The sequence below is a fragment of the Patagioenas fasciata genome, chromosome 4 (genome assembly GCF_037038585.1).
Source record: "Patagioenas fasciata isolate bPatFas1 chromosome 4, bPatFas1.hap1, whole genome shotgun sequence".
Taxonomy (NCBI): domain Eukaryota; kingdom Metazoa; phylum Chordata; class Aves; order Columbiformes; family Columbidae; genus Patagioenas; species Patagioenas fasciata.
In genome coordinates this window covers 57,185,475-57,200,690 of record NC_092523.1, presented here as the reverse complement: position 1 = coordinate 57,200,690, position 15,216 = coordinate 57,185,475, and the positions used below count along the sequence as shown (strand labels likewise).

Here is a 15,216-nt window from a genome sequence, read left to right as displayed (position 1 = left end):
TGTTTCTTTCCAAAGACACCCACATTGCAGATGACAAAGTCTGTAATTGAACTGCTGGAGGGTAAAGTGTACTGGATGTGAGATGAAAACACATGCTGTCCCAAAGTTTGTTTCCTGCACACAAAATTCACCCTGTTCATGTGCTTCTAAGGTAAAAGAAAGGAAAGCTAGGGCTGGAGTGAGGAGGAGAAATAAATTACAAGGTTTCTGGGCTTTGTGAGAGTACCTCAAAACTGTCAGTGGATTGGTTTACATCAGCTGTGGTCCACAGTATATAACCATGGGCTTTTCCACTGGCCCAAGAATGTTCTATAAGCCAGAGGAACTGTTTGAACCCACAGGACACAAGCATGTCTGCAGCAGATTTTTAAAATGCATGGTCTCAATTATGCAACTTTAAGGCACCAAGTTCTCTTTGTATGCTTTTCCCAATAAAAGTCTCAGAAATGCCAGGGCAGCACTACCCGTGCCAAATTCAACAACAGCAAGTCTGAGCACATTCAAGCCCATCCTGCAGGTCTGATCACTTCAGCTGTGATCTGGGAGATGAATCTGTCACTCACATACAGGAGCAGCAAGGAGGCAGTGGCTCCTCTTAATGTATCAGAAAATTGGTCTCACCCTGAAGCAGTCCATAGCCTCAGCACCCATAAAAGCTGTATAGGCAGAGGTGGGCCTCAAACGGTCCAGACAAGCCATGCTCCCACTCTGTGCCTTGCTTGTGCCTGGCCAGCAAGGGCACTAATTCCTCCAGGAGTGCTAACTGATAACACTAAAGGAGAAAGGGGAACGCTTCAAGTTTAGGTACATCAAAGTCTAATTATGCTGTTACTAACGGTTATTTAATTAACAAACTCTAGAGGGGAAGCACAAAGGGCAAGAAAAGTCTAATGATGCAGCACAAATATCAAGGAGACACCTGAATGCTGACTGTATTTCAGATCTCCTAGTCCTGATGGCCCTGTGTTAAGCAGCCTCTACATTTTACTTGCATTCACCTCAGGCGCTGGTGCTCTCGGAGGGTCGTTTGCTTCACTCTCACTGGAGCTGCTCTCTGTCTCCGAGTCTGAAGAGCTGTCTGAGTCACTGGTGCTCCCTGACTCCGGGCTGCTGGAATGTGCTGATGCCACACTCTTGGGCTGGGACTGTAGGGCACTGCAAGGCCACCAGGAGATAAAATTAGAAAGCAGCATGGGTGAAGGTTACTTACTAATGTTATCAACATAGCAGGATTAAAAAATAAAACTGAAACCCCATGTTTTGGTACTGAGAGGAGAAGGCCAAGGGAATACATTGCTGTACTCGAAAGATAAAGCACCGGAATAAAAAAACCTCTGGAAATAATAAAACCTTCAACTCCAACCCAGTCAAACAAGTACATAAGTAGGATGTCACTGCTACAACATGAAGCTGCATTTAGCCAAAGTGGGGGAAAAAACAAAAAACCAAACACACCCAAAAACCACAACACCAAACAATATCACCCCCCCCAAACCTACAAGTGTATTTCTGAAGTCCCAACCCTAAAAAGAAGAATTTCCAACAAAGGCTAACAGGGCAGACATGTACATTCCAGGACAGTTTCTCGTGTTTGTTTCATCCCCCTTAAGTTTTCACTTCTTCATCCATGTTACTTGGTGTAGGTGCTGTAACTGTTTTGTTAAAGAGCCGTGTCAAGCATCAGCAATTTTTTCAACACCTACCCCTACTCAAAAGTTATTTCCTCCAGCTCTGGCAATGAGAGTGGATGGAACTGAGAAAGAAGCACGACTTACGCACAGTTTTTTTGTTTTGAAATAGGCTTAAGAAATCAAAATGTTGATTTTTCTTTTCTTTATTTTGAAAACTGTTTCCCACGTCAGCATCAACACTTTTTTTATGATTTGAATGCTCATCCAGACTGACATCATGAGAACACTCTATTTCAAGAGCTTGCATAGACAGTGGATCACGCCAAAAATCGGTGTGCCCTTCTGCAAGTCTGACTTGGTAAACCATCACCCTGTGCTTGACAAACACAGACATCAAGCCAAAAATGTATTAGTACCCTCCTACAGGAAAAATTCAGGGTTTCTCCACCTTTCTAATCCAGGTACATGGCTGTTCAGCCTACCTTGAACATTGCTTCTGATTTACAGTACATGGCAGGACTTTCTTACAGCCCACTGCCTTTTCAAGAGGAGCTGAAGCAGTTTTAATGAGTATATCTAATCCTTTTCTGTTCTTCACCTGCTTGGCTGTTTTGGGCTTCCTTCTGAACTAAAACAGGACTCACACCTCACCCATCATTACTACAACTGAAAATCCCATCGGCTGCAGCATCTACATTACACTGGTGGAGGGGAAGAGGAGAAAAGAAGGGAAGGATTGGGGATATAGATATACAATTCTGGTTCACAGGTAAAATCCAGCATGCCTGGATTATTCATTTCTAATCTGAGCTTTCCATAAGACCCCACACAATTAAAGCCATTTTTCAACAGCAGCTTCAGCAGCTAGAAAACAAAGCTGTATCTATGAGAGAAACCAGGAACCCTTTCCCATCTACCCCATACATAAAAAAGTAGTTTTGTTTTTCCTCAGTATTTGGTCTAGGTAGTAGTTTGGGAACAAACCTGTACCTTGGAGGAGCAAATGAAGAAGGTGGCTTTTCAACAACCTGTTTTGTTGACAAAAACAAAGAGGAGAGAGGGAGGAAAGGTTAGCTTAAGGAGCTCAGAACAATGCAACAAATTGTGGTGATTTAAAGGGATATCTGTGTGCCTAGTGTATAAAACATCTAAAACTGACTTGGTCGTCACCACTCTCTTCACTATCACTGAGCTGCAGGTCGTCCTGGAGCATTCTGAAAGACAACCAGAAGATAAATATCAGCCAAGGCAGACACATTTTCAATCAGCAGACACTGAAAAAGTCTTGGTTTGCCCTTGCCAAAACAAACCAACCTCCCACATACTTTTTGAACATTGGGTATGCTCAATTTGCTAAACCCTCTCATAACCTGAATAAATGATAAAATGATAACACACAATCCAGGCCCTTTTACTGGCCTTTCCAACTGATCTCAAGACATCTTGCAATAGAGGTCAGTATCATTGGCTGCCTTCTACAGACAACAAAGTCGAAATTCTGCAAGGAGTATGCTCCTGGACAAAGGGTCTCTACCACACTAACACAGCAGGGCTGGGTGGAAGAAGTCTGATCCTTGTACAGCCAGAGACTGGCACATTATTAGCCTGCACTGGTTGTCCAAGGGGCTGAAATCATCATCTTTGCACCAAAAGCTCTGCATGTTCACACTCTATGCTCTCACGGGCTGCAAATACTTCTTCTATCACAGGGCTTCTCTTTTTGCTGCCGAAGTTTCCTATCACACATACATAAGTAAATGTCGAAGTCAAGCCCATATCCTATTTCTTCTCTAGACAGTGAACTTCATGCTCCTGCACGTCTTGGCGGTAACCGTAACATCAAGCAGCTCAAATCCTTAAAGCCATTTACAAGCAGGTAAGCACAAACTCAGTTTTACTATTGCTAGATTGGAGAGCAGGCTGTCTGCGAATTTTTCCAAAAGTGCAACTTAGTCCTCAGTTGGCAGGTGGTTAACTACTGCTTCCAATTTCAATACATTACCGAAGTCCTCAAAAGGCTGGAGGGGGATTTGTGAGGAGAGACCCAAAGCTCTCCTAAATTATTATCGCTCTCTTTGGCAACCATGCAGACATCCCAAAAGCAAATGGAAAACAAACAGGCAAAACTCTTGCTATTCGGAAGTCAAGCGATTCAAATCCCAAAACTAGCTGGAGACCAATTCTTCAACCCAGAAGTACACAAGTCTCATTCCAAAAATGGGATAAAAAAACTTGGGAACCAAAACAGGGATTTTAATCACTCAAGTCAAAACTCTGTTTATTTCAACTTCATTTCAAACTAAGGGCTCTCTGTGAGAAGTTTTTCTCATGCCCAAATAAGATAAATAAGCCTCCCATCCCTCGCGACAGCAAATTTTATAGCAAGAAAACAAATGTGAAAAATTCCCAGTGAGCCACAGAACCTTGGAAAAGTGGGGAGAGAGTTAGCGTCCCTGATCCTTGTTAGGAAAAGAAAAACTACACAAACCTTTACACCCTTCCAAGCCTTCATGTCAAGTTATGAACAAAGCAAAAAAGATTTACAGCTCTGTGTGTCATGTCTAATGACCATGAGCAGTTTGCTTTTATGACTCTGTGACAGAGGAGTAAAAACCTTGAATAAAAAAATAATTCCCATATTTGAACACTATCCCCACTAAGTAGACAAATTATTTTACACTTATAGCAAAGCTGCTGATGCGCAGCATTGAAACAGGACCACATTTACTGCTGAAGCTGGCCACGGTCTCACAGTGAACAACAATTCCACAAACCAGAAGTGACGAATCCCAAGTCCAAATTAAATTTTAAGAGCAATTTGCCCATTGGTCAACAGATAAAAATCTATTTTAGCAGTCAGTAATGGGTGCTCAGGGTTGAACTGTAACTTAGGCTTTCTCTCAGTAGCTTTTAACCTCTCCAAGTACCAGATTAAAGTGCCATAATTCACAAGAAAGACTGTATCTTCCCTTTAAACAGAAAGCTACGTCATTCCTATTAGGGCTAATGGAAATTACACATACAGAATCAACAGAGAACAGACTCAAGCAATTATTCACAAGGTTTTTGTTGCTGCCTGTTTTATGTTTCCTTTCAATACCAGTAACAAATCCTTCTCTTTCACCATTTCAGGAGAGAGCTCAGCCCCCTTAAAGAAAACTATGGAAAGCACGCTTAGTTATTTCCTGATATTTTAAAGCATTTCTGCTCGTGCAGAATGCAAATCACTCTACTTTCTAGGGCATCTCAACCCAACCTAGAGCAAGCAAGCTGACAAAGTCAAAATGAAGTCCTACAGCAAACTCCACACCTACCAACAGTCGTACACCAGAAACTACAACACATTGAGTAAGCAGTACTGGCTGACTATCGTTACATGTTTGTGGCCCCATCCCTTCTTTCTAGGAAGTAAGACAAATCCTTAAATCATGGGAAATGACTAGCACGGCTTTATGGAGGAGATCTGTGATAAGACTTCGCCATCTCAACTGCTGCATACTTGGGAGGGAGTTGTGCTGAGCCTTCCACAGCACTAACAACAGAGGTGGCTTCTCTTACGTCTTTACTACTTTCAAAGAAGTAGTTTCATAAAAATACGTATTTTGTTGTGGATGCCTCTAAAGAAAAGAAATATTCAAAACACTAATACTAGAGTCCTTTGGAAAGACAATTTCAAATACATAAACCCAAAAGCTAGTATTTTTTTTAAGCAAGTCGAGATGCTTATGCTCTTGTGATTAAGATCTGAGCATGCAGCACCCCTAAATGAACTTCACTTCAGGAAGTGCCATACATCTTTGCTATGAAAAATCAAGACTTTTCGCCTGAAATTGAATATCCACCTAATGAGAAGACCCAAAATCTTCAGTCTCTTCAGAAAATGATACTCAAACAGCGCTACAGGCTCTTTTCACTGAATGACAAGCTGCATGTCAAAACTCCCATCTTCCTACATTGCTGTCACCCCACCTGTTTGTACTATTAGGCTGGAGAGTTTCAGCAATCCAATTTAATCTTTTACTAGTTATGTTGCCAGTTCAGAGGTTTTTTTGTTTAGTTTTTCTTTTTTTTTCTCTTGTGTTTGAGCGGTGGGCTGTGCCTGTTACTGTGCTGGAGGGCTAAAGTAAGCTGTTTCACTTTCACATTTGTTCACCAATTATTACAGTTCTCAGTTTGGAAGGCCAGAAAATAGAAATGTTTTCTTCCTTTAAAAAAAAGTCTTTTGTCTAATCTTTTTATTTAAATCTTTGGACCTAATAAGAAATGTTACATTCTTGGTTTAGCAAGATGGATACTTTGTCACATTTTCCTTTCAATAAGATAGAGTTGGCAATTCCGGAAACCAACTGAACATGCTTATTAGATGGCTCCCCTCTTTCTAATGGATTTTATTTTGAAGTTGTAAGCCCCTTAAAACTTGGGATAGAATGCAAAGATGAGTTATATGTCAGGGTGTCCAAATAATAAGAGAGATAAATTAAGTCCTCTTGTCCTCCCTTCCCCAAGCCCAGACAGACCCGCTACTTGCACTGTATCACCAGCAGTGTAATAAATAGATGCTAAGGCTATTTTTCTAATTGCTAAGTCTTTTGTGGAAATATGTTCATGCAGCTGCTACTGCGCCATTCAAGAAAAAACCTGGCTTCAATGGGATATGTTTCTGCATTATTCCCCTATGAATCAGACTTTCTCGAGATTAAGGTTGGGACTTCTGTTCTTGCCCACGGAGCACGATGGTGTGAAGAAACCCCAAAGGTCTCCGGTGTCCCCCAGTGCAGAGCCAATCCTGCCCATACAGGTGACACCTCCTGCAAAGGTGCTGGCCCCACTGTCCCTGAGTACCTCTCACTGATGCAGAAGAGGCTCTCAGTGCCACAAGGGCTGCTCTGTTTAAGCTTTTTTTTCGCCGCAACCCATTAAGGGAAGCAGTCCTTCAAAGGTAACAATGAACACACTTCCGGGGATGCTAACAAGTCCTGAGACTGTTTTTGGGTCCAGACTTCTAGACTACAGACGCATTCCTTTAGAGGTAAGAGCATAACACAAGAAAACACTACCTAGATCTTCTTCGAAATCTGATTTATCTGTTTGTAATTAAAATGACTGCCTTTTTCACCCAAGCTGATGGTAAATAAAATGCATTGGCATAAAAGAACATTGCGACTACTTAACTTCAATTTAAGACCAACGAAGAAGACTAAAAGTTTAAATGAGTCACACTTCGGTAAGGATAAACAAAGCCAGTTTCCCCAAAACAAGGTTTCAACAAATTGTTTAATAGCCTAGTTAAAGAAAATAAATCTATTTTAAGAATTTTAAGGTTTTAATTAGCTGAAGAGCTAATAGATGCCTAGTTTTCACTTGATGCCCCTGTTCCTTTGCAGCTTATATACACACCATCAATCTCCCTGTAAAGCTATTTAAAAAGAGCTCTTTTAGCAACAGAAGCAGCGCTAAAATTAATATCCCTTGCCAAACAACCCTGCTGAAAGCACAGGCTGGTTTCTCTCTGCCAGCTGGGTTAAAGATGCATACCAAGAATGAGCTTGGCATCTCCCCTTTCAAAAAAGAAGGGCTACTTCCATTCCAGTGCAGCCAGGTGCTGACTTTGGGGCTGTATTCAAGAACGAAAGCCATCTGGGAAACCCTTGCACGCTCTGTAAAGCTGAATGCTTAATTTGGGCACGCAGATGCACTGGGATTTCAACCTCTAATTAAGCAGCACAAATGCTGTTTGTTTTCAGTCAGCTACACTTTCTAAGGCGAGCTACTCAAGGCAGCTGGATTTTCAGACTGCCACGTGGGCTTTGAACAGCAAAGAAAGAAAGTCCTGTTGTGCAAATGAAAACAAAAACAAAACAAGAAAGAAGGGATGCAGCAGTTCAAGGGAAAGATGTAGAGGAAGTCCTTGAGCAAATATAATTTCTCTCCATTTTCAAATCGTGGGGACACACGTCCCTAGCAGACAAGTGCTGGCTCTCAGCCTCATCCCATAAGGATGCTAAGCAGAGGGCACATGGGCTGAGGACAGAGCTACATACCGTGTCCAAATTTACGGGTCTTTGGGCTGAGATTTTTACAAGCAGGAGACAAGAGTTGAAATAAAGGCAATGGCTGTAGGGTAGCTGAGGAGGAAGGCAGAGACTGGAGCAGCTGAAAATAGTATTTTTAACAGCACAATGAAAATGCCAATAAATCATTTAGGAGGAGCAAGCTGGGGTAGGAGAAGGAGGAACAAAACAAAGAATGGATTAAGGGAGCAGGTGACTGCTTAGCTTGACACGATCCCACACTCCCAGCCAGTGAGGGCTCCTTCGCACCATGCTGGAACAGCACCAAGAGGCTTTACTGATCTTACTGATCTTGAGAGTAAAATCCTACCAACTCAACTGAGATGGAAAGACACTCTTCCTCTCGCTTGTGACTGTCCCAGTTTTGTTGGGGTTTTTTTGTTTGTTTGTTTTTATTAAATTGTCCACGAAAAGGAAAACAAGTGGAATAAGCTTTGTAGTCTGTAGTTTGCAGCCTTCCATGGAACAACATATAATCAAGTAACATGAGATCTTTATATATCACATGAACTGACAGGCGTTTAATAGTTGGGCAATTGCCTTGCACAGGGACCACTTAGCCTTCCAGGCGTGAAAAGATTTCTATTCATTACTTGAGGCTCCGAACCTATCAATGCTGCCATCTGGCCAGGTTAATCCTGAAAGACTCAAGTCAGCCCTCACAAAACCACTTGCAAGCAATTTCTGTAATTAACCTAATTAATAGATAACCACTTTCACCTACTAGGACAGCTTTAAGTTATATTATTGTGATTATGAATCATTTCCATCAACTTAAAATTTCCTGCTGGAGCAATTCATTTATTAGTTTGCATTCCTTCCTTGCCTTGTAAAACTTTTGTGATTACGCACAAACATCTTACACTGAGACTCAAATTCTAAGAACTTTCTTCTGAGAAAAAATGTAACACGATAGGGAAAAGAATAAATATGTACAGAAAAGTAAAAACACACACATACTATCAAAAAAAGCTACAGAAATTTCATCTTCATCTCACTTTGCACCTAGCTGATATGATTAGAATATAAATTGAGGTTTTTAGAAAGTCCTCATTAAAGTGATATTTTTTTTTAAATATAAAAGTAAAATTAAGAACACTTTCTAGAAAACTTTTCCTTGGGCATTTGCAGGAAGTTATACCATATGATATCTTGAAAACTTCACATCTAGTTTTCACAGTTATCATAGCTGTAGCTTTACCAGCCCTCACAGGCTTCAGAATTATACAGAGAATAGATCAGTTTGTCTTCCTTATAATTTATGTCAGTTGAATGCATTATTAGTAGTTCAAATATGACAAAGTGTGACAAGATGTTAAATAGCCACAAATTAAAAGAGAAAAAACCCTCAATCTGATACATTAATAGCTGGGTTTTTTTCCCTTCAGAATTGGTTTGTTTACGACTATTATAATCATGAAACAGTAACATTTCTGTTGGTGAAAACGCCCTGCATTGAAAATTTCTGAGAAAAATCAGACTGATAAAACTTTAATCTCCAGAAACATCAAGTAACCCAAATTTTAATTAATTCCAGATTCTTTTAAGTAACTGCATAGTAGAGCATGGGAACTGAGTCTCGTTACTTACGATGTTCTTGGCTGAGAACTAGGCAACGTTTTTGAAGGTGCGTCATACTGTTCTGTAAATCAAAAATGAATCAGTTGGGGTTTTTTTGCCTCACTTGTAGCATATTTTACCTTATGATCTCTGAGCACCAAATTAGAAAGTCACTTTCTTCCAGGATGTAATTTTTTGCCACTGAGATTATTCATCACTCCAAATGCAGTTTCCTAATGAAATACTGTTTTATGTTGAACTGCTGCCTTAATTTGTAGGTAATGAATGTCTACAATCTCTTAAGCATTTTCTAAATTAATCATCGTTCAACAAAGCACAAGAAATCATGCTTCATTTGACAAACTCCTCAATGTGTAACACACAAAACTGTCTGTCAACTTGTACATAATGGTGTATTTTCTTTGGATTTCTACTTACTCTGATTCTGTGCTACAGATCCAACATGCTGTGATTCCTAGAAAGAAAGGACAAAGTGCAAACTGAGAATAAAATAAACCAGCTCTGTCTTAATAGCAGTGTATAGGTTATCTGTTTTCCACATGTTACTTACTGTAATAAATGCTTCGACTAACTTGTCAAAGTATGACTTGTCTAATAGTCTAAGCTGGTCTGGCAAAGCTTAGCATGGACAGAAATTATACATGCTACTGCCACCAAATAAGTGTCGCTAGGCACATTAGTGCTATGTACATTTTTAAGAAATATTTTCAAAAAAAGAGCTGCCAAACACTTCTGTTTAACAGAGTCAGCAAATAGTGTTGTTGACAATAAAAATAATGCTTTTTTTTTTTTTTTGGTGCTGCAACAGAAGTGCTTATAATGTTTCTGAAAAGCAGTCACATTTGAAGACTACAATTATAACAAATATGCAAGTCATGGAAACATTACTCATTCATCTCCCCCTCTGGCTCAAACATCTCGCAATTTGATAAATACAAAGCTTGCTTAAAAATATAATAAAAGGAAAGATAATTATGCTACCATATAGCCCACTCAAAAACAGTTACTCTGAACCACAATCTGATCTAATTCTCAATAAAACAATACATTGCAAGCAGTTGTTCTATAACTCAGGATCTATTGTGCTTTAATGTATCTGACTTAATCTAAAGATAAACTCTCCCAACAGCCTTTATCTGCGAAAGGGAGGCAAAAATCACAAAAAAAGTGAGAAAGCTCTCTTCTAATTTATCAAAAGCCCTAGCAAAAAGGGACAGCTTTACCTTTGTTGGGAATGGAAATTTGGAGGGCTCTGCTGTACTGGGCGTATGAATAGCTGTCAGAGGAGGTGGCCATGAGTGGGTCATTTCCTGGAACAAGATTGAAAAAAGTAGCTTACATTGCTCTTGCTGATAGACATACGTGAAGTTTTATGCTTAAGAAATTCACATGGATATACCAAAATAAAGTCATTGTGAACCCACAAGCCTGAGAGACAGTTCTGCAGCAAGAAGCTGTCCTTTGAGCAGAACACACAGACCACAGTGAGGACTTGCTCCTTTCCTGCAAGCATTCTTGCCTTGCCCAAGTAACAGCAACGTCAGTAAAGCTTGTAGAGACGTAAGTACTTACTGTGTTTGCAGGATAAGTCCTCAGCCTTACTGCTATCACAGTTAATAAAGGGGAAAGTAAATAAAACTCGTATATGACCAGTTCTGGGGTTTTTCAAAGCACAGAACTCTCCTGTTATGGAAGTTCTGACATCCCCTTACAGCAACAACGCTCCAAAAGGCTTTTCCTAACTTGAGGTCAGCAAGAGTGCTCCCACCACCAGCTATTCTTGATGTTATTCTGCCTGAAACACTGGATTTTTGCTCCAATCGACCAACGTATCTTTGACACAGAGCTCTGGGGCACAGTTTCAAACCAGAGGAAGAGACCAGCCACGGGTCCAGGTGAAAGCAGAACACAAACACCATGGCTGTGCGACAGGGCTCAGCAGGCTCCAATCTGCCTCTTCTGGCATCAGCTGGGCCCAGCTCAGTGTGCTCAAGCCTTGGCTTGCACTGCAATGAACACACGTGAAACAGCACCTTTATCTTCAACATACAGAATCACAGAATCATTTTGGTTGGAAGAGACCCTCGAGTCCAACCATAACCTAACCTAAATCTAGCACTAAACCATGTCCCTAAGAACCTCGTTTAAATGCCTTTTAAACACTTCCAGGGATGGTGATTCCACCACTTCCCTGGGCACCTGTTCCAATGCCCGACAACCCTTTCTGTGAAGAAATTTTTCCCAATATCCAATCTAAACCTCCCCTGGTGCAACTGGAGGGCATTTCCTCTTGTCCTATCACTTGCTACTCTGGAGATGAACACCCTCCATGCTACAACGTGATACACTAAAACACTTCAAGAAATATTTTAATATTTCAATACTTTAAAATTAAATACTTTAATAAATATATTAATTTCACAGAATCACAGAATGCTAGGGATTGGAAGGGACCTCGAAAGATCATCCAGTCCAATCCCCCTGCCGGAGCAGGAACACTTAAATGAGGCTACACAGGAATGTGTCCAGGTGGGTTTTGAATGTCTCCAGAGAAGGAGACTCCACAACCCCCCTAGGCAGCCTGTTCCAGTGCTCTGGCACCCTCACCATAAAGAAGCTTCTTCTCTTATTTAAGTAGAACTTGCTGTGTTCCAGTTTGTACCCATTGCCCCTTGTCCTATCATTGGCTGTCACTGAGAAGAGCCTGGCTCCATTCTCCTGACACTCACCCTTTACATATTCATAAACATTAATGAGGTCACCCCTCAGGCTCCTCTTCTCCAAACTAAAGAGACCCAGCTCCCTCAGTCTTTCCTCATAAGGGAGATACGTCACTCCCTTAATCATCTTTATTGCCCTGCGCTGGACTCTCTCCAGCAGTTCCCTGTCCTTCTTGAACTGAGGGGCCCAGAACTGGACACAATATTCCAGATGTGGTCTCACCAGGGCAGAGTAAAGGGGAAGGAGAACTGCTCTTGACCTACTAACTACACCCCTCTGATACACCCAAGATGCCATTGACCTTCTTGGCCACAGGGGCACAGTGCTGGCTCATGGTCATCCTGCTGCCCACCAGGACCCCCAGGTCCCTTTCCCCTACACTGTTCTCTAACAGGTCGTTCCCCAACTTATACTGGAACATGGGGTTGTTTTTGCCCTGATGCAAGACTCTACACTTGCCCTTGTTATATTTCATTAAATTTCCCCCACCCAGCTCTCCAGCCTGTCCAGGTCCCGCTGGATGGCAGCACAGCCTTCTGGCGTGTCAGTCACTCCTCCCAGCTTGGTGTCATCAGCAAACTTGCTGATAGTACACTCTATTCCCTCATCCAAGTCACTGATGAATATATTGAATAATACTGGTGCCAGTACCGACCCGTGAGTGATTCCACTAGATACAGGCCTCCAACTAGACTCCATCCCATTGACCACAACTCTCTGGTTTCTTTCCTTCAGGCAGTTCACAGCCCACCTCACTACCTGAGATCACCCAGACCACACTTCCTCAGTTTAGCAGCAAGGATGCTGTGGGAGACTGTGTCAAATGCTTTACTGAAATCAAGATAGACCACATCCATTGCTTTGCCATCATCTATTCACCTGGTTATATCCTCATGAACGGCTATGAGGTTGGTCAAGCACGACTTCCCCTTGGCGAAGCCATGTTGACTGCCCCTAATGACTCTCTTCTCCTTGATATGCCTTGTGATGGCACCACGGATAAGTTGTTCCATCACCACTCCAGGGATGGAGGTGAGGCTGACCAGTCTATAGTTACCTGGGTCCTCCTTCTTGCCCTTTTTGAAGACTGGAGTGACATCTGCTTTCCTCCAGTCCTCAGGCACCTCTCCCGTTTCCCAACACTTAGCAAAGATGATGGAGAGTGGCCTAGCAATGACCTCAGCCAGCTCCCTCAGCACTCGCGGGTGCATCCCATCTGGACCCATAGATCTATGGATGTCCAGATAGCTTAATTAGTCCTTAACCCAGTCCCCATCAACCAAGGCAGACTCTTCCATTGTCCTGACTTCCTCTGGGGCCTCAGGGGTAACCGGGCTCCTCAGGACAGCCTCCAGCAGTATAGACACAGACAAAGAAGGCATTCAGTAACTCTGCCTTCTCTGTATCTTCTGTCACCAGGGCACCCACCTCGTTCATCAGTGGGCCTATATTGTCTCTAGTTTTAGTTTTATCTGCCATGTATTTGAAGAAGCTCTTTCTGTTGTCCTTGACCCCTTTCATCAGGTTGAATTCTAAGGAGGCCTGCGCTTTCCTAGTTGCCTCCCTACATTCTCTGACAACAGCCTTATATTCTACCCAAGCGGCCAGCCCCTCCTTCCATGATCTGTAGACTCTCCTCTTCTACTTGAGTTTGGTCAGCAGTTCCCTGTTTGACCAAGCAGGTCTCTTGGCTCCCTTCCTTGACCTCCTATGTGTTGGGATGTTCTGATCTTGAGTCTGGTAGAAGCAGTCCCTGAATGCTAACCAACTATCTTAGGCCCCTTTACCTTCAAGTACCCTTGCCCATGGGATTTCCCCTAGCAATTGCTTGAAAAGGTCAGAGTTGGCCCTGCTGAAGTCCAGGGTTGTGATCCTGCTTGGTCTTCTGTTCCTGTCACATGAGATCCTGAACTCTACCACCTCATGGTCTCTGCAGCCAAGGCAGCCCTCAACCTTTACTGCTTCAATTAGAACCTCCTTGTTAGTAAGGATGAGATCCAGCAGCACTCCTCTCCTAGTTGGCTCATCCACCATTTGCACGAGGAAGTTATCATCAATGCACTGGAGGAACCTCCTGGACTGTGGCTGACTGGCTGCGTAGTCCTTTCAGCAAACATCAGGGAAGCTGAAATCCCCCACGACAAACAGGGCCTGTGACTGTGAGGCTGCTCTCAGCTGCCTGTAGAAGGCCTCATCAACCTCCTCATCCTGATCCGGTGGCCTGTAATAGATACCCACAACAGTATCACCCCTGCCAGCCCACCCCTTAATTCTCACCCACAGGCTCTCAACTTGCTCCTCATTCACCCCTGGACAGTAAAATTATTAAATTAATACTTGAATTAATACTTTAATGGTGGTTAATATAGATGAGGCCTTTGAGGAGGTCGGGGCTCAGAAATTCAGAAACACCTTGTTGAAATCCCACAAGACAGAACTTTCTTGGCTCCCAGTCCTCCAGTTTTTAACCCTGAAAAGCATGTAGTTGCTCTAAGAAGTGAATTCACATGGCCTGCCACCCTCATTGCCTTCTCAGGAATACCTCTCTCATGTTTTCCTCCCCAGCCCAACATCTCCTCTGTACTCATTGTGTGCACACACATCCCCATCTGGAGTGGCTGTCATCACAACTGTTCCCTCCCAGCTTCCCAAAAAAAGCAACATGGTAAAGTAACACAGCACCAGCACTTTGCTCAGTTCAGAAAGTTAGGAGTCACGTTGATCCTGAACACGTTTCCAGATGAGCTTGCACCGCATACAGTTTGCTCAGGGGCTTAAAAGAAATTAATAAGGAATGTGTCAGTGCAAAGCACATTTTTGTACCTTTGGCAACAAACAGATTGATGTGTGAAAATCTCACAAATTAGAATTGCTACTTTTTTCATCAAGGCACAAATATGAAAGCTCAGAAGTGTCTCTAGTTTCCTTATTTATGGGAATAACATAAAATGCAAAGATTTACAAGGAACACAACCAAATTGCTACTTTTGGCTTAACAAGCAGGAGTCAGAGCAAGCTACAGGGATTTTTGTGCAAGACCTAGAAGCAGAATACAACTAACCTGGGTAGCTATTTGATTGTATTGTTCCCACTCCTGCTTTCTCCTTTCTCCCCTCCTGCCATTTCATTCATTCCTTGCTTCCCTCAGTAGCTGTGCAATCTTTCCATAGGTGATAAACTCCTCAATACACTGCACTACATCTCTCCATGTT

At 42.3% G+C, this 15,216-nt stretch overlaps 1 protein-coding gene across 4 annotated transcripts in view; it reads right to left on the bottom strand.

Annotated features, from left to right (window-relative positions):
* AFF1 (ALF transcription elongation factor 1) overlaps window positions 1-15,216 on the bottom strand; it is a 141,215-nt gene that overhangs the window by 22,664 nt on the left and 103,335 nt on the right. For 3 of the 4 annotated variants that reach the window (XM_071807966.1, XM_071807963.1, XM_071807965.1), the window contains 6 exons: window positions 10,507-10,593; window positions 9,701-9,737; window positions 9,293-9,344; window positions 2,791-2,845; window positions 2,616-2,659; window positions 999-1,155 (listed from right to left, as the gene is read on the bottom strand). In XM_071807966.1, the coding sequence (XP_071664067.1) occupies window positions 999-1,155; window positions 2,616-2,659; window positions 2,791-2,845; window positions 9,293-9,344; window positions 9,701-9,737; window positions 10,507-10,593 (432 nt within the window). The remainder of the gene's footprint in view (window positions 1-998; window positions 1,156-2,615; window positions 2,660-2,790; window positions 2,846-9,292; window positions 9,345-9,700; window positions 9,738-10,506; window positions 10,594-15,216) is intronic. The other variant, XM_071807964.1, reaches the window with a different exon arrangement.